This window comes from Danio aesculapii, chromosome 12, assembly GCF_903798145.1.
Source record: "Danio aesculapii chromosome 12, fDanAes4.1, whole genome shotgun sequence".
Taxonomy (NCBI): Eukaryota; Metazoa; Chordata; class Actinopteri; order Cypriniformes; family Danionidae; genus Danio; species Danio aesculapii.
The window spans coordinates 6,215,027-6,234,473 of record NC_079446.1 but is presented as its reverse complement, the minus strand read 5'-3'; the positions used below and the strand labels follow the sequence as shown (position 1 = coordinate 6,234,473).

The 19,447-nt window shown below is 36.0% G+C and overlaps 1 protein-coding gene across 3 annotated transcripts in view; it reads left to right on the top strand.

The window, feature by feature from the left end:
• tbc1d12b (TBC1 domain family, member 12b) overlaps nucleotides 1-19,447 on the top strand; it is a 39,349-nt gene that overhangs the window by 11,790 nt on the left and 8,112 nt on the right. For 2 of the 3 annotated variants that reach the window (XM_056469129.1, XM_056469131.1), the window contains exons 4-13: nucleotides 2,705-2,761; nucleotides 6,375-6,496; nucleotides 8,913-8,995; nucleotides 11,076-11,193; nucleotides 13,214-13,320; nucleotides 13,666-13,746; nucleotides 16,427-16,512; nucleotides 16,639-16,710; nucleotides 17,694-17,822; nucleotides 18,062-18,171. In XM_056469129.1, the coding sequence (XP_056325104.1) occupies nucleotides 2,705-2,761; nucleotides 6,375-6,496; nucleotides 8,913-8,995; nucleotides 11,076-11,193; nucleotides 13,214-13,320; nucleotides 13,666-13,746; nucleotides 16,427-16,512; nucleotides 16,639-16,710; nucleotides 17,694-17,822; nucleotides 18,062-18,171 (965 nt within the window). The remainder of the gene's footprint in view (nucleotides 1-2,704; nucleotides 2,762-6,374; nucleotides 6,497-8,912; nucleotides 8,996-11,075; nucleotides 11,194-13,213; nucleotides 13,321-13,665; nucleotides 13,747-16,426; nucleotides 16,513-16,638; nucleotides 16,711-17,693; nucleotides 17,823-18,061; nucleotides 18,172-19,447) is intronic. The other variant, XM_056469130.1, reaches the window with a different exon arrangement.

Here is a 19,447-nt window from a genome sequence, read left to right as displayed (position 1 = left end):
TATATATATATATATATATATATGTATGTATATATATGTATGTATGTATATATATATATATATATATATATATGTATATATATATATATTATTTCCTGTTATATACTGTAAACAGTCAAATTATGGACATGAAATGATTATTCTGTGCTGACAAGATTTATAAAAAAAATTACAATCTGTTTAATAAACTTTTATTTTTTACATGAAAACAGATATATAATAACAGTTATAGGAAAAGAGAAGACCAAATATTATTCCCAAATAACTCATGTTTAAAATCCAACAAAACTTTTTATAAAAGATTCATGATTCAAATTGGACTACATTGAAATTCTGGAATTCTGTCTCTATGTCTCGAGAAAATGTTGAACTGTGAACGCAAAATCCTAATAAGTGACGTTTCTGTGGTGTTTCACCCAGAAACATAAATAAAACATATTTAGTAACCCTTTTTTAATAGGCCTTGTTGTTTACATTTACTATGGTCAAAACAAAGTAATATACTTTATTACTCTTTTATAAGGAAATCTAAAGTATAGTGAATAAACAATTAAAAGGGCATTTTCAAGACTCTTAAATAAATGCCATTCTTTTACATAAAATCGATTTGCCATCTTTAAATGATTTGAGCAAACTTTAAATTGAAACAAGCTAATTTTAAAGGCTTTAAACATTCAGTTATCATATTTCTTCAGTTTGTTCATTTGGGTAGAGTTTTAATGCTGTTTTCTAAGCAGACAGAAGACATGCATGCCTAACCAGCTCACTTTATGCAAGTTTCACTTCTGTTTAGGCAAATAGCTCAAGCTATGTTTGTGTTTGTCCTGATTCTCTGTTTGGGTGCAGAGAGAAGTTAAAGTTTGGTCTGGAAGGCCTGTTTTCACAGTGCTGCTGGCTCAGAGTACAAAACCCTTCAGGATATTACAGACTGTGTTTTTAGCAGAGAGAATGAGAAGGTTGTTCAGAGGTCAGCACATGGAAGAATGCATATATTCAATCTTTTTATTTAAGGCACAGCCTCACGCTATCTCTGACCTCTTATCTTCCTTCACGCATACACACTTCTGTTAGATAACTGATGGAGCTTTGCGATTTGAGGGAACAAAAGCTAATTGCATTTTCCTTTTTAAATTGTATTGTGATTTTTAAACAGAGCAATATTCTTTCAATTTAAATGTAAGGAATACAACGTGCTTTATCTATATTTATAAATATTTTTAACTGTCTATATATAGTTGCAGTTGGAGTCAGAATTTTTACCCCCCGCCCCCAATATTAGCCCTCCTCTATATATTTTTCCAAGATTCTGTTTAATGGAGAGAAGATATTTTCAACACATTTCTAAACATAGCAGTTTTAATAACTCATTTTCTAATAAGAGATTTATTTTGTCTTTGCCATGATGACAGTACATAATATTTGAATAGATATTTTTTTCAAGCTACTAGTATTGAGCTTTAAGTGACAATCTGTAGACAATCTGAAAAAATTGCTTAAGGTGGATAATAATATTGAAATGGTTATATGGTAATATTGAAATAATATTGAAATAAACTGCTTTTATTATAGCCGAAATAAAACAAACAAGAGTTTCTCCAAAAGAAAAAATATTATAGGAAATACTGTGGAAAAAGTCCTTGCTCTGGTAAACATCATTTGGTAAATATTTGAAAAGGGAAAAAAATTCTAATAGGACTTCAGCTGTACATGTATACACCATACAGTGTGTAGTCATTATGTATTTTGTATGCAAGTTATAAGTCTACCCGCTTCTCTTTACAAAACAACAGATCTGTACATTCTTATGTGATAACAGTTATCAAGTATTATTAATATTAAGTTTTAACAAAGCTACAGTAAGTTAGTAGGTAAAACAGTAAGTGGGTAAAAAAAAAAGAAGCATTGAGGGCATCACTATTTTTTTCAGAAATCATATTTCTAAAGGTGCTGTTGACTTGAAATTGATGTCACCAGATGTCTATAACAACCAAAGTAATCCATACATACAAAAAAAAAACTATTTAATTAGTTCAAAAAGGAAGTTATGTGTGATAAAATGAAATGACAGAGAAAAAGGGAATTGAACACATGAAGAAAGTAAGGTGTAAAAAGGCATGGAAAGCTCAGACAGCAGCTGAAATCTCTCAGTAGTTCTTCCCCTCGTCAGTGTAGTAAATGAATATTAGCTGCTTCAGTTTCAACACCTACATTAGCAGATAATAAAGACAGCCAAACACAGCCAAAGAAAACTTTCAATTGTTTTAAAAAATAAAGCTGTGCTGTGATAAAAGCGCACATGCTAGAGATTCACAGCTCATCCCAGAGTCACTTTATAGACAAATGCGCATGACAATTGCGTGCGATTTATCATTCAGCCTTAATTTATAACACAACCTTTTGATATTTTTATAATCTCAATATTTCAAATTGTGATCATAATTTAATTTTGATTAATTGCACATATCTGCTTGCTAACAGCTAAACTACACACAATTAAGAGGGAAAACTGCATCGAGTCGGAAGAAAGCACCTCCAGCAAACACCAGACTTCTCATGAATCACGCCAGCATAAACTCCGAAAGCATTTTCCTTGTTTAGACTGAAATCAGTGGAGTCAGCACAGTTCTGAAGCGAAGGCCATTCTTTCTTGTTCTCAGGATTTGCCTTATGTTGCTGTATTTCTCTCATTTTGCTCTCTCTTCAGGAAAGCAACCCAGGCAATCTCACGTCTGTCTCTACACCCAATCTCTTAAGTTCAGGGGTATGATGTTCGCTTTCTAAATGAGCTCTTCTCCATTCTCACCGTCTCTTCTGAGCCGTTCGCCTTCACTCACCATCGTCATTTCAGCCACGCTCACGTCACACATGCCTGCTTGGCCAGCGCTGTAACACGCTCTGCTCATGCTGACAGGATCATTCACTCAAAAACAAAATCCTCATCCTCATGTCATTCCAAATAAATACAGTCACACACAGCAAATGATGTTTCCAAGATTGTTCGCGTTGCACTTTTGCAGATTCAGTGACTACAGGCCATCAACCTCCTGCCATGAACTAAACAACAGTAATCATTATGTGCTCTATTTAGTGTCTTATGAAGTGACTTAGTGAAGACAGTATGTTTTTAATTGACAGAATCATTATTAAAACAACATGTTTAGACCCCCAAAACTCTGGTGTTATGTGAATAAATGGGCGAAACATATAAAAGGTTGTACATTTTTAGTTAAAAACACCCCTTTATTAAAAATAGAGAATTTATATAAAAAAATTTTGTACAATCACTCATCTTATTTAAACATTAGTTTAATACTTAATTAAATATTCAAATATTAATGCAGTGTTATAAGGAAAAATATTTTAATGATAGTAATAATAATTGAGAAAGATCAGTGTGAACATTCCTCAATAACTGTTTTTTTTTTTACCTGGAGGAAAATCATGTGGCATTTGCAATAACTTGATGATTATTCATTCATTTTCCTTCATCTTAGTCCCTTTATTCATCAGGGCCACATCGCCAACTTATCCAGCATATGTTTTACACAGCAGATGCCCTTACAGCTGCAACCCAGTACTGGGAAACATCCATTCACACTCATTTACACATATACACTATGGCCAATTTTGTTTATTCAATTCACCTATAGCGCATGTCTTTGGATTTTTGAGGGAAACCGGAGCACCCAGAGGAAACCCACGCCAACACGGGGAGAACATGCAAACTCAACTTGATGATTAACTGATGATAATTTGAGTGAATTATTCCCTTAACCATAGGTATTTATATATTAATATTAATTTTGCAATGGCTAACATGATTTAAAAGTGAAGTATAGTTTTAAGGTGAATTTCTAGATCTGGTTAAAATATAGCAATAATATCTTATGAAGGTGTATTTTATAATGTGTTGATAACAAACCCAAGTTACAAATGAACAGATGTAAGTGAAACTTTTATTTATGAAATATAAATTTTTTACTAATCAAATTTAGATCATTTCATTATAAATTTATAAAATGATCCAAAAAGTTGTTGTTTAGTCGGCGCCAATAGCCTAGTGGTACTGTATGCTGACATGTAGCACCGATGTGCTCACGACGGCCCATGATCGGTTCCTGGCTCAAGGTCCTTTGCCAATCCTTCCCGTCACTCTGCTCCCAATGCTTTCCTGTCTGAAATCTCTACTGTTCTATCATAATAAAGGTTAAAAAAAATAAATAAATAAATAATAATTGTTTAGTTAGTTAGTTCATGATACCTCAAGCATTAACTAATGCTATTGAAGTAACATGAATTGTAATGTTCTGGAAATATCTGTTAATGTGATGTCCAGTGAAGTGTGTTTGTAAAAGATCCTTTTGTAAGTTTTCTTTCTTTTTATGTGAAAAAATGTTACAAAAATTACAAATTCAACATGTAAATGAAATATTTGTTATAAAAAATGTAAATAAATCTTTGTAAAAAAATTTAATTTTAAGAAACAACATATTTAGAAAACTTAACATTTTTAAAATGCAAAGTATTTTATCAAATCAATATGTTTTATAGATGGGCAATTTGGGCAATTTGGCCTAAAATCAAAGTCTTGATTAATTAAACTCGATTATGAATATTTTATTTACTTATTTTATGTTTTTGCCCTCATAGTTAACTGATAAGTGTTGTACAGTAAATATGCTCACATATTACAAGTAAGAGATTTTTAAATGAAGGGTGCATTGCTTGATTTTAAAATAACTTAAGGAAACACACACTTTCTACTATCTATGATTTTTTATTGAACACCTAACGTTGAACAACAAGTTAAAACACAAATTTCCTAAAACCAACTTTTCTTGTGAAAATAAATAACTTGGAACATTTGGAAACAAAAGTCATTGTCAATTTCGATTACTTGTCGATTAATTGCCCAACCCTAATTTTATATAATAAATGTGAAGAAATTAGTAAAGAAATCTAATTAAAGAAAGTGATTTTTTTTCTCAAAAAATATTTTTAAGTGAAAATAATGAGAAAGACCTAACATTTTAATTACAATATTAAAGTATTACAGTATTAAAAACAAGGTATAGTTCATAAGTGAGTCATGCGAAATCAACTATCCTGTTGAATCCTGAATATTGATATAAATTAGTGTTGTCACGATACTGGAATTCGATACCAATCGGTACTGAAATTTTAAAAACGTCCATTTCCCGCTAACATTTGAGCGCTGTTGAGCACGCTCTTAAACAGCTCCAGTGTCCCTGTATCTGTCAGGGATGTGATTCTTCCATATAATACAGATAATAGCCGCTGACAATATGCAAGATTATGAAATCGAATTGATATTGAAATATGAAAACTCTTTTTAGCAATGTATGATTTTTTTTCCAGGGAGGAATGTTAAAGTATATTAGGCTACTCAATTGAACTTGACTTAAAGTTTTACAGTTTGAATTGTTCACTGACTAGTTGTTATTGATCACGTTAGAATAAAGAGTCGCCTAAATTACTGGGAAAGTTATATTCTGTGGACTCAAGAGAACTAACCGAGTTAGTGGCTAGAGGTGGTGTGTGGATCTGTCCCGACATTGACATCGTCTTCCTTCTTTTTTTGTCTTCAGCTGATCACCTGATCTGTAGTTACACTCGGTAAACAGTGGTGAGTTTGGTAAACTGATGACCTTCACGGCCAATCACAGTCATTTCTGTTGAGCATGTCAACACGATGGCAAATCAGCGCTGTTTAAGAATGTGCTCAACAGCGCTTAAATGTAAGCGGGGAAATGGACGTTTTTAAAATTTCAGTATCGATTGGTATTGAGTTCCAGTATCTTGACAACACAACAGTAAATCTACAGCTTTTACTACGAAGCCTAAATGTTCCTCTGATATCAGGCTGCTGAACTGTGCATGATAAACACCACTTGATCCTCTTCTCTCTCCTCTCTGAATGGTTCCTCTCTTCACCCATATTTCCCAGAAAAAGAGCCTCATTCATGATATGTCCGTTCTCATAGGAGTGTCTTAGACAAGTCAAACCTTTGTTCTGCCATCCAGTCACTGATGATGAACGAGGCTGAGCTTATGCAGTAGACACTACAGGAAGAGAAACCTGTCAAACTGACCCTCCACAGAAAAACAAGCTAGATGTGTTTTTCTTTTTCGACAGTTCCTGAGAATGTGATGTGCTCAGGTCAGGTGTCCTCTCACTTCCTCATATGAACAAACTCGAGCTTTGAGTGAGCCGTGAGCTTCATATACCAGCCTCAGCTTGACCTCCACACACACACACCTGCCACCCGCCTCCATAATCTCACACCATAAAACACTCTGCTGTCAGCCAGCGATCACACACACTTGAACTCGACCTGTTGGTTTTCTCACAGGAGTACGAGGCCAAGGCATCTAAAACTGGCCAGAGTCCCTCGCTGCCTGCACAGAGCCGACGGAAGAACCTGGAGTTTGAGCCGCTTTCCACCACTGCACTCATTTTAGAGGACCGACCTGCGTGAGTATCCAAGTACCACTGAAAAATAACCAGATTCAGCTTAAGGCCCTATCCAAACAAACAGGGGTATTTTCAAAACTGCATGTCTTTTCTATGCGTTTTCACTGTTTGTCCACCAGAAAACATAGTGTAAAGTAGCTGAAATTGAAACTTTCTAAAAACTATAGGTAGGCATAGATTAATTTTTTAAATCTAGATTAATCTCACTGTAATCTTAGAATTATTCTAGATTAAAATGGCTCCTTTGAATTCTGACGAAGGCATTCAGAATATGTGTGCTACCCAAATAATGACTAAAAGTAAGTCTTTGAGAACCGGTTTCTCAAGCCAGGTGGTGCATTAGACCAGGGGCTCATCTCCTGTTTCCAAAATGCATCACAAACCGCTTGAGAAACTGTTCTACTATGATCATTGGTGATGAAAGTAAATGATGTTCAATGAGATGTACTTGTGTTTACCAACTTTTTATTCAGTTAAACATGCATTTTGAAATGTAGGCCTACATAAGCTCCAAACAGTGAATTTTGATTACTAAAGTCATAACGGAACTAAACAGAAATGGAATTAAGACATGTGGAGTATGCATATATTAGTGGCAATATTGAAGTAAACACCGCAATCAAACTATTACTGTCATGTAGGACTTTTCAACATATTTTCCGACAAGATGGACACACACGGCTGTCAGTAAAGGACCGTGCACATACACACCCACCCACCCACACACACATTGCGAAATGCGGAAGTTTTTTCTTTTCCATTCAGCGTGCGTTATTAAATTCTATAACACTTTCACCAGTCCTTACTCCTTATTTGCGTCTAATACTCCAAGTTTGTCACAGGGGCATGAATGAAATGTTCATGAGTAAAAGTGAAACTGCCGAACTGCAGTTAAAGTCACCCAAAACTACAAGAAACTCTTACATGAAAGCACTTCACGTAAACACCTTAATTATATGATTGTTTATTAAGACAAATAACTAGATTACAGATGTCCATGTAAGCGTAGTCAGTAGTTTCTTCGAAGTAAGTGAAAGATCCAGAAGGGCATCCTGCTGATTTGATTCGGAAGGGCACTTTTTTGTCAGACGGCTCACCGGTCAGGTATACATCCACGCTAAAATAGACAAAAGTCATCATAGCTTGCCTAGAACAGACCCACCTTTGGTGTGAACGCACAGTATAGTCAGATTGTTTGTTGGTTGAGCAGTTATTATCATTGTCAATGCATTATTATTGTTATGCATTGTAACGTACTGTATAGTCAAACAAAATGTGCAAAATCAAAGTAAACTAAATTAGTTTTTGTCCTTACCAGCTGTAGTTTGTAATGGTGACGGTTGATTTTTGTGTGCAATCCTGAATTTCTAGGTCCCTGGGGTGGACCTGTTATGCAAAAATCACTTTTATAAAAGGTTTAAACACAGTTGTGTGGCAACAGTGTGTGACTATAGCCAGCATATAATGGTAAAAATGTATTAGTTCTATTTTTTATAATTGCACTTTATTAAAACATTCTTGTTCATAAAAACATGTCAACAGAGGGTAAAAAGCCTCACCCTCCCTGATTAGTATAGACAGCCCTGATTGAGAAGCAGCCCTCCGCCATTAGAGTTATTACACCATACCTGCTGAAGATAATGTCAGCCACTTAGAGGCTTTATAAATGTGGGGAGTTTTAGGATGCACAAATGAAAACCGTAGTTTTGAATCTGCCACTATGCTGACACACAAGTGTTTGTAGCTCCGCCCACTTTTGTAAAGAACACAATCTCATTTGAATTAAAAGTGACAGTCACTAAAGCTGCACAAGTTGGATCAAGGCCTAAAAGAGGCCGTTTCAAAGAGTTATAAAACATGTTTGGGGTATATTGAGCAGAAACTTCACATACACACTCTTTACATCAGAGACTTATTTTACATCTTGTAAAAAGGGTATAATAAGTGCCCTTTAACTATAATGTTCCTAATTAAGTGGATATGTTACTGTAAGCAGTGCGAGTCTCGGGTCTTTGAACAGTCAGTAGATGAATTGTCACATTTGCTGGGGTTCTTTTGTTAAGTGTTCAGGATACATTGACCTGCGTTACATATATCCTAGCAGTCCTCGAGAGGCTCACCTTTCCCAAACAAAGGGCTATAAATAAGACTTAGCACAGACTGGCTTGTATTTCGCCACGCAAGTCACTTCAGTCCTCAAGTCCTTATTAAGAATAAATGACCGGCGAAATGTGAGCGTGTCAGCCAAACTGTGAGCTAAGCCAATGACGAGGCAGTGTCCAGAAACGTACAAGCTAATTCATCAAGGTTTTTCTTCAGTCATGTCAATGCTATGAGATTTCCAGGCTGTGTTTGCGAGACGTGTAATTGTCCGTTTTGTTGTGACAACTGGAATCATTTTGGCTTCCTTCCTCAGGAACCTCCCTGCAAAGTCGGAAGAGGAAGCACAGCGCCACCGTCAGGAGTATGATGAGATGGTGGCGGAGGCTAAGAAGAGAGGTATTTTCTTCTTTATTTTATTTTTTTTTTACTTGTCAATAAAGTGTCCACGGGGGTCAACTAAAACTAAATTTAAATTCACTGAAATATTGTGTTGAGTGTCTTAAATAATTTTAAACAGGTCTTAATTTTCCTCTGTCCAGGTAAAGCTATCCAATCAGGACGACAACCGTCCAGTCATCAACAATCCATTTCTAAAATCAGGGAAAAAAAACTAAAAACAATTACACAGTTCTTAATGATAATAACCAAGCAATGTATCCCTTTACATTATCAAGTAAGGTGGTGTAGACATGATATTTAATAATAGGCATGAAACTTAAGGTTAACAGATACGCACTGGATTGAATAGAAGTTATACTCAATCAATTTGGACCAAAAGCCAACAAATATATATATATATATATATATATATATATATATATATATATATATATATATATATATATATATATATATATATTTGATTATTTATGTAATTGCCTCCACAATAAATATACTTTTAACAATGTTGTTGTTTAAAAAAAAAACTGATATAAAATGTGTATACAACTACAGTTATCTTGTTTTGGCACATTAACGTATGTTACTAAGAAATAATTGAAAAAAAATTGTGGCAAGCAAAAAAAAAAAAGATTCCATTGGCCCAACCAGGCCACTAGACATGATCCTTAATGTTTAGCCCTGTATAAGTCTAAAATTTTATTCATTATAGTCTTAAAAGGCTCTTAAAAAGTCTTAAATTTGACTTGAAGAAACCTGCAGAAACCCTGAATAAAAGAGAGAGAACCAACATGACGATATTCTGTTTTTCTCCAATGTACAGTTGAAGGCAAAATTTCAACCCTCTTTAGACTTTTTTTTTCCTTTAAATAATTAACAGAGCAAGGACATTTTCACAGTATTTGCTCTAATATTTTTTATTCTGGTCTTATTTCTTTTAGTTTGACAGACATAAAAGCACTTTTTAATTTATTTGTTTTTTAATTAATGTCAATATTATTAGCCCCCTTAAGATTTTTTTTCAGATTATTTCTTTCTACAGAATAAAGCAATGTTGTTCAATAACTTACCTAATTACCATGTACCTAATTAAGCTAGTTAAGCTTTTAAATAGCTTTTTAAGCTGAATACTAGTATCTTGAAAAATATCTAGTAAAATATGTTGTGCTGCCATTATGGCAAAGACAAAAGAAATTAGTTATTAAAAATTCTATGTTTAAAAATTATGTAAATGTATTCCCTGTCAAGCAGCACTTTTATTTCAAATTTAATTTATGATTAAACATTTCATCGCTAGTAATCATTTTTCCTTCAAATGTATATCAGATGACTTCATTATCGGGGTTATTTTATGGGGGAGTGCATCTCCATAAAATATAAATAAACTACAAACATCAATAAATACAATACAAATAAGAAAACCTGGGATTCTAACAGTATCCGGATAAAGAAATTGAATAATCAATTGTAAAACAACACTGTGTGGGCTTCACTCCATAAATGTTGCCTAAAAAAATAGATAAATAAAATAAATTACATTACTAATGCTTTGCTTCTTAGACTTTACACACCTGAAACTTGCCTATATCACTTATTCACTGCTGCTCTTATAGTTGTGTAAATTGCTTCCTTGTCCTCATTTGTAAGTCGCTTTGGATAAAAGCGTCTGCTAAATGACTAAATGTAAATGTAAATAATTTATTAATCAATCTTTGTTAATGCAAAAATATGTCAAGGATCATAAATTTAAATAGATATATTGTTATTTTGAGTTTTATATATATATAGTACAATTGACTTTAAGTTTTATGATGATCACCACAGTTATTGATATTAATGACAGTTGTGGGCCAGTCAATTTAGTTATCACGAAGAAAAAATAGCCTTTATTTGTACACAAATTACATTTCATGTAAACCAGGCTTGTTCACAAAAGAGATTCACCTATACAGTACCATTTCACACTAATGCACCGTGCTCATGTTAGTCATTAAATGAGGAAATGATCAATTTCATGTTGTCTGGAATGCTTTTGGCACTGTTTTGTTAATGTTTAATATGTTGCTTTTGTTCACAGAGCTAAAAGAGGCTCAGAGGAAGAAAAAGCAGATGAGAGAAAGGTTTAAACAGGAAGAGAGCATCGCTAACGCCATGGTGGTTTGGAACACTGAAATCCTCCCCAACTGGGAGAGCATGTAAGACTTAACACAACCTTCACTGATAAAGGTTATTGCACACTGAATCCGAAATTGTTGTCCGTACTTTTTCGCACTTTATTATTCAAAAATAATACAAAATTAATTCAACCGTATTAACACACTGTCTCTGATACTTTCGTCCGTCATTAAAAAATCTTACCGGCTAAGTTTTTTTCTGGTTTTTGCATCCACAATAGGTGTTTTGACAGTCTAGAGCAGGCATGGGCAAACTCGATCCTCGAGGGCCGGTGTCCCTGCATAGTTTTGCACCAACCCTAATCAAACACCTGCTTGTAGCTTTCTAGTGATCTTGAAGACACTAATTAGGGTGTTCAGGTGTGTTTGATTAGTGTTGGAGCAAAACTCTGCAGGGACACCGGCCCTCGAGGATCGAGTTTGCCCATGCCTGGTCTAGAGCCACCGTAGAAGCCACTTGAGCCAGATAACTTTGACAAACACAGTGCATAATAAAAGACAGAGTGTGGCGGACAGTTGAGAACCTATATGCTGGATTTAGTGACTAGCGCACCTCTCCCCTGCTGCTAATTGGTTATGTGTGTGTGTGTGTGTGTGTGTGTTTTTGACATACTGCCCATAGTCATTCTAATAGAAAGCTAGACGCCTTATGGTCTGCTTCAGTCCATTGCTCCAGTCAAGGCGTCCACCATCTATTATAATGTCTATGGTACAGCCAGTCTCTGTTCCACATTTGTTTACGTACGTAATATGTGAAGCACCACAAGCACTGTATCAAAATTCCGCTGATTTCCTGAAATAAACTTTGCATTTGGGGATAATCCAGCGCAGCTCTTTGATAAGGAGCAGAACTAACTCTCCTTCCTCTCTCTATGCAGTATTGGGTGAACACAATATGTTGCCTATTCCTCTTTCTTTTTCAGCTTTAGAGAAGAGAATAAAGCATCACTGCTTTAATTGACTTCGAAATGTTTTGCGTTTTTACAGAATGGATTAATTAATACACATCGGACACAGTGTGCAAGGTTTGTGTACACTACCTGACAAAAGTCTTGTGGCAGAAGATAGATATTTTTGGATGAATCATCTGATGAACTGCAACCCAGTCATCACAAATACTGCAGAAGACCTATTGGAACCTGCATGAACCCAAGATTCTCACAGATATCAGTCAAGTTTGGTGAAGGAAAAATCATGGTTTAGGATTACATTCAATATGGGGGCGTGCAGAAGATCTTCAGAGTGGATGGCAACATCAACAGCCTGAGTTATCAAGACATTTGTGCTGTCCGTTACATTACAAACCACAGGAGAGGGCAAGTTCGTCAGCAGGATAGCGCTCCTTCTCATACTTCAGGCTCCACATCAAAGTTCCTGAAAGCAAAGAAGGTAAAAGTGCTCCGGGATTGGCCAGCCCAGTCACCAGATATGAACATTATTGAGCATGTCTGGGGTAAGATGGAGGAGGCATTGAAGATGAATCCAAAGAATCTTGATGAACTCTGGGAGTCCTGTAAGAACGCTTTCTTTGCCATTCCAGATGACTTTATTAATAAGTTATTTGAGTAGAGATGTATGGATGCAGTCCTCCAAGCTCATGGGAGTCATAGACAATATTCATTCTTTTTCCACTGCAATATTACTTCATAATCTTTACTGTACATTATTTCTGTTAAGTGACAAGACTTTTGTCTAAGCAAAGTCAGACCTTACTGTCCTAATGAAATAATTAAAAATCAAGGCATGATCATATTTTATTTGGGTAAAATAAGCGTAATCTTGAGGCCTTTGCCCCAAGTTATTATTTGTTGTTCCTAAAACTTGCGTAGTCGACAAGACTTTTGTCAGGTAGAGTAAATGGCGGCTTTTTCAAATATGAATATGAAAAAAACACATACAAAAATGTTAGACTTCAGTGTGCAAAGACCTGAACTGTGAAAAACACAATCGCTCTGTTGCTAAAACTAGATCTGCCGATGTAAGCATCAAGCTTATTCGCTTTCGACAGTTCCAGAATATGATCATAATATCTGTTTTTCAGGCGTGGCACGCGGCGTGTGAGGGATCTGTGGTGGCAAGGTCTTCCCCCCAATGTGAGGGGTAAAGTCTGGAGTCTGGCCATTGGGAATGAGCTGAACATCACCTCAGGTTTTCTTCTGTTTACTCTAGTCTTTTCATGTGTCAGTGCAGAGCCACCTTTGAAGATGCGCTTAAGCTCTGGATTAGCTAAACCTTTTGGGCAAACGGTCTTTTTGAAGTCTGTCATTACGCAGTTTTCACATGAACGATGCAGATTAGCCTGAGGTCGTTTTTTAAACTTCTTTGTAATGAAAAGGGCCAGAAGATATTTGGATGAGTTTCTTTCGACACTCCCCAGTAAGAACGATTTCTTAAGCACTTAGGGCTTTGGACTAAGCCGTACATGCAGGCCATGTTTTGTGATTAAAGCTGTCTGTAAATTGTAACGCTCTTTCTTTTCTGATCCTTTTTTAGATTTGTATGAGATCTTTCTGTCGCGGGCCAAGGAGCGCTGGAAGAGCTTTAGAGAAACGGGCAGTGAGATTGAGTCAGATGGTACGTCTGTGTCCTTCAGATCGCTTTAGACACGAAGGAAGGAATGAATGAATGAATGAATCAGTCCAAGTAGTTCACATCCGAGTGATTTATTTGCAGATCATTGATTCATTTAAATTGGTTTCAACCATCATCAACTGTTTATGCACAAATTGCAAACTGAGACAGTTCAATGAATCAATGAAGCAGTTCATTCTAAATGATTCCATTTCAAATGAGTCTGAATTTTAAATGGGATTCAACCATCCACTGTGTTTATTCACAAACTGACATATTGACTTGTTGGTTCAATGAATCACTGAACCAAATGATTTTGAATGATTCATTTTTTAAATCAATCTGAAATTTATCTGGGATTCAACCATCCACTATGATAATTCATAAATTTAAATTGACATGTTTGTTCAATGAATCACTGACCCAATTCACTCTGAATGATTCTATTTTTAAATCAGTCTGAATTTAGATTGGATTCAACCAATCCACTGTGTTTATTCACAAATTGTGAATTTGACATGTTCGTTCAATGAATCACTGAACCAATTCATTCTAAATGAGTCATTTTGAAATCAGTCTGAGTTTTAAATAAGATTAAACCAATCCACTGTTTTTATTTGAAAATTGCAAATTGACATGCTGGTTCAATGAATCACTGAATCAATTCATTCTGAATGATTCTTTTTTAAATCAGTCTGATTTTAGATGGGATTCATCCACTGTGTTTATTCACAAATTGCGAATTTGACATGTTAGTTCAACGAGTCATTAAATTAACTCATTCTGAATGATTCATTTGCAACCCAGTCTGATTTTGAATAGGTTTGATCAGTTTTCATTCAGTAATCTGGCAAAATCGCATTTGGTTCATTGAATCCAAGTAAACCAGTTTTATATTTTATCTGAATGATTCGTCAACAAACTAGTCTGGATTTGGAAGTGGTTTTTAACTAATGCAAATTGAAAAAATTTGAGTTTTTTTCAAGGAGTTGATTCAGGAGTTAATTCAGTTCAGTGTAAATGGTTCATTGGTAAAGCAGTCTGTATTTGAATAGGTGTTACTATGCTTACACACTGACAAAATGTGAAGTGGTTCAGTGAACCAGTTCAGTCACTTAACAATTAAGCCTGTATGATTCTTTACAGACTTTTGTCTGAGTTTGATGGGGTTTAGCCATATGCAGTAAATGCCAACTGGTTCCAGTTATGTCACAATAAGCTTAACCAAAACTATTTATAATATGAAAATCTAAAAAGCAATCTATGTAAGTACAGTGAATCAGTTCAACTAATTCTCAGATTGGTCTGATTGATTTAAGTGAATTTGTCTGAGTTTTGAGTTTTTTTGTATAATTCACTATTATTGTTCATTAATTGCCAGCTAACAAAATCTGAGTTGACTCATTTAATCAATTCAACTAATTCTCAGTATGGTCTGAATGATTGATTTGCAAATGAATCGGTTTCAGATATCCACTGTTACTGTAAATCACTGAATCAGTTGAACAAGTCACAGTTCAATATGAAGAAGCAATCCAGCCTGTGAAGTTTAAATTCAGTACTTTCAAACTAAAAAGTGAATTAACTTCACAATTTGTTGAGTCAATAGAATGCAGCCTGAATGATTCAGTATAATGAATCAGTCAAAGTTTTTAATGTTTTTTAGCAAACTGGTTCAGTGATCTAGTTCACAGCTCAGCCTCAATGATTCCTTTAGCCAATAAGTTTGAATAGAATAAACAAATTAAATAATCTCAAACTGGAAAGTCTTGGGAAAAGTCTTGAAAAAAAAAAATAACTGTTTAGGACACTGTGGTGTACTTCGGTTCTCTCCAGTAGTCTTTATTAAAATGATGGTTATTTCCTTTCTGTTCTGCAGGCCCAGACTCGCTAATCGCATGTTAATTCATGTTGTTTTTATTTTCCATTTCGCCTTCCAGCCTGTGTACTCTGTAAAATGAGGTTTTATTAGCTTCAGTGCTTCGAGCTTTAATGTGTCTCAGTGTTTTTGTGCAGTCTAAACACAAACACGTCCTCATGTTCACATCTGGCCCTCATCACAGCACAGACTGTTTTATCCAGTGCTAATATGTGTGAGCAGATCCTCTGGGGCTAACAAACACCACACAGACCTGTTTATCCACTGAGAGAATTAGCTGGTAGCTAGCACATTAACCCTTGTGTACTGTTCAAATTGACTACCCTTTAGTTATGTTCGTGACTGTTTTTGACCCATTGACTTCCATTATAATGACATTTTTTTGCACAGCAACTGATGATCAACAGTAAAAATGACACATTTGACCTCTTCCCGACAGGGACAACTAGCAACAATCAAGACTGCATAATTATATGGTGTTGAGGCCCTCTTTTAAAGGTCTATAAAATGAAAAAGCTCAACATAAACATAGGAGTCTGAGAAAAATGCTCATTTTCAATGGAAATTTTAGATGGCACTTAGAGGTTTTTGCATCTGAACTCTTCAAATGTATATCATACAGTATATTTACAAATGTATGTTTACTGAATATGTACTACCCTGTACATACCCATTTGTAAATGTACATAATGGAGCTAATTCTCTCGCCGTGTTGAAATACTTCAGAGTAATACTGATACGTATTTTACAAAACTGACAGTATATATGATGTGTATCTGAAGGATGTTGTTGTGTTTGTTACAGTGGACAGTGCCGACCGCGAGTCCAGTCTGGATCTGATCAAGCTGGACATCTCACGCACATTCCCATCACTCTTCATCTTCCAGAAGGTTCTGTTCACTCTCATATGTAGCATAGCAGTTTTAATGATACCCATACCGGATTATTTCTATCACAGTCAGCTCTCTGGTACACTGTAACTCCCGTGTGAAACTCACGTTGGTCTGTTGTGTTAGGGTGGGCCGTATCATGATCTCCTGCACAGTGTTCTGGGGGCTTACACCTGCTACAGACCTGATGTGGGATACGTAAGTGATCACCGGCACAGATTTTACAAACATCTTTTGGGTTCCTACACTGTTTCTCATTCACATATAAAAACATCAGTGTAGTGTCAAACATTCATTCATTTTCTTTTGGCTTAGTCTCTTATTTATCAGGGGTCGCCACAGTGGAATGAACCGCCAACTATTCCCGCATATGTTTTACACAACAGATGCCCTTCAAACCACAACCCAGTACTGAGAAACATCCATGCACTCTCATTCACACACACTCATACACTACGACCAATTTAGTCTATCCAATGTCTGTGTATATGTGTATATGTCTGTGTATCGCCTACCTTGGCGACAAGCGGGACTGACCCAGTGCAAACAGTGATAATGTCTGCTTGTCTCCACCAAAAACTTCTGTTGACACCGTGAGGTGTTCTGAATGGATTTTAATATCTTTTTGCAACAGATTGACACAAGTGGCTCTCTGTACTTTGGTTTTGCTTAACAAAACCAAAAGATTCAGTAAAAGCAGAGTGACCGTGATATACATACGTCTTTGCATTCATGACAGTCACCTAGCAACAGCTATACACAAAATAACAGCTTGATGATGCAAGCGTACTGGGGTTCAGAAGGAAAAAAGACCGTGTGAACACAAACCAGCTGAGGGGGGACAATCGAACTTGGGTTCGGAACAGGCATTCGGACCAAGTGTGAAAGCACCGTAAGCCGAAGGAAAATTATTGAATGAATGATTGAAATGTTATCAATTATAATCAAATATGATTCAATGTATGCTTTACTTGATTTTGTAATCCTAATCAATCCTAATCTTATCCTGAACAAATTGTCAACCTTATAAATAAAAAGTCGAAATAAAAGAGCCGATAATAAATAGTTTAAAAAGGTTCAAATGAGCAGCATTTATTTGACAGAATTTTTCCAGTCACATTTGATGCATCTTTCCCAAATGAATAAAGAAAGTGTGTGACGTGCCTTTATTTTGGCTCCAGGTTCAGGGCATGTCCTTCATTGCTGCTGTGTTGATTCTCAATCTGGAGGAGGCCGACGCTTTCATCGCCTTCGCCAATCTCCTCAACAAACCCTGTCAGATGGCTTTCTTCAGAGTGGACCACGAGCTGGTAGTCCATTATTTACACTTTACACGCTGTGAAGAAATATTCCCTCGTTCAAAATAAGCCAAGTGTTTGCTTTACAGACTTCAAAACACAGTCACAAAACTATTTTGCACCTCATTAAATATTTATAAAGTTTACTTCTGTCTCAGTTGCTTGTGGGGATTTTCCCTCATGCAGCTTCAGAATAAATTACAAGGTTCCAATGTTTTGTGTCTTGTGAATTCTGTCTCTTTCCTATTCAGATGCTGAAGTACTTTGCAGCGTTTGAGGTGTTTTTTGAGGAAAACCTGCCTAGACTGTTTAATCACTTCAAGAGTTACAGCCTCACGCCTGACCTTTATCTGATAGACTGGTGAGTCCACGATGAGCCCGCTCATTTAGACAAACACCTGAAAAGCCCGGCTCACACGGAGATTATTTATTTTTTTAGAATCTTAAACGATTGTAGCTTGTCAGAAGGAAGTAACTGAAACTGCAATTCATCAAAATTCCGCTAGTCCTGGCTCCATAATAGAGCAAGTTGCAATTGAGCCCACTGTTAGAATGGCCAACTTTACAACAGAAAAAAAGGTGTTTACAGCCTGGTACAAAGAACGATTTGGTTCATATAGCTATTATTATCCTCCATGACAACTGTGAGGGGGGTGAATTTTTTTATAACTCATCCATATCCTTTATTTTAGGTTATATTAAGTTTGCATAATTAAGGGCGTGGCCACTTGAGTGACAGCTAGGTCTGCTGGTCGCCGTCACTTCACCTCAGCTGAATCCGGCAGATTAGCCACTGATCTCGGCATATTCATCGTATTTTTTTCTGTTTTATGTGGCTTTACACAGTCAGCTGCCTTTTGGACTTATTTCTTACAATTATCAGATGATATGGGATGCTGTGTGCACTTAATTGTGCTCACAAACCATTCACGTGGCCTCCGTTTCCCATGTGAGTAAAGTTATATACTTGTATACCATCTCTATAAATGTATTTGTTTTATTTAAGATCATTTATCACTAATATTTTTCTTTAGAGCTGTAAAGCACTCCAGAATGTGACAGATTGATTAGCTGTAGTCTCTAGAACAGTCATCTGAAGCGTTATCATACAGTGTTATGCTGGATTTCATCAATAGTTTTGCATTTACTAACACACACTATATTTGAAGTGTTTGGAAGTAATTCCCGTTTTCCTCCTGTTGAAAAACGTCATAAGAACAATGCTTAGTGGCTCAATGCATTACTACAGTGTTTTTAAAAGTCTAAACACTTTATTGATATAGTGTACAGCCAAGCACATGTGGTCAGAACACAAACGAGTCGCAGGTAATAAAGTATCAAGCGTTTCTCCCAAAGTAAAGTCTGTCTGCTATGTCTAAGCAAAGTGCCAGCAGGCGTCTGTAGCTCCGCCCACTCTCCGCCTCTTTGCCCTTGTTTGGTATCCCGCTGTGGGGGCGATGACGTGCGAACAAAATGGCGACGGTTGGCCGCGCCTACTTGTAGCTTCTTTTGCAGTGTTCAGAAACCTATGGGTGACGTCACGGATGCTCCGTCCATATATTTTACAGTCTATGGTCAGACTGCACGAACACGACTCCCATGTCACACTGTACGATCTCAGTTGTCATTATGTCAGA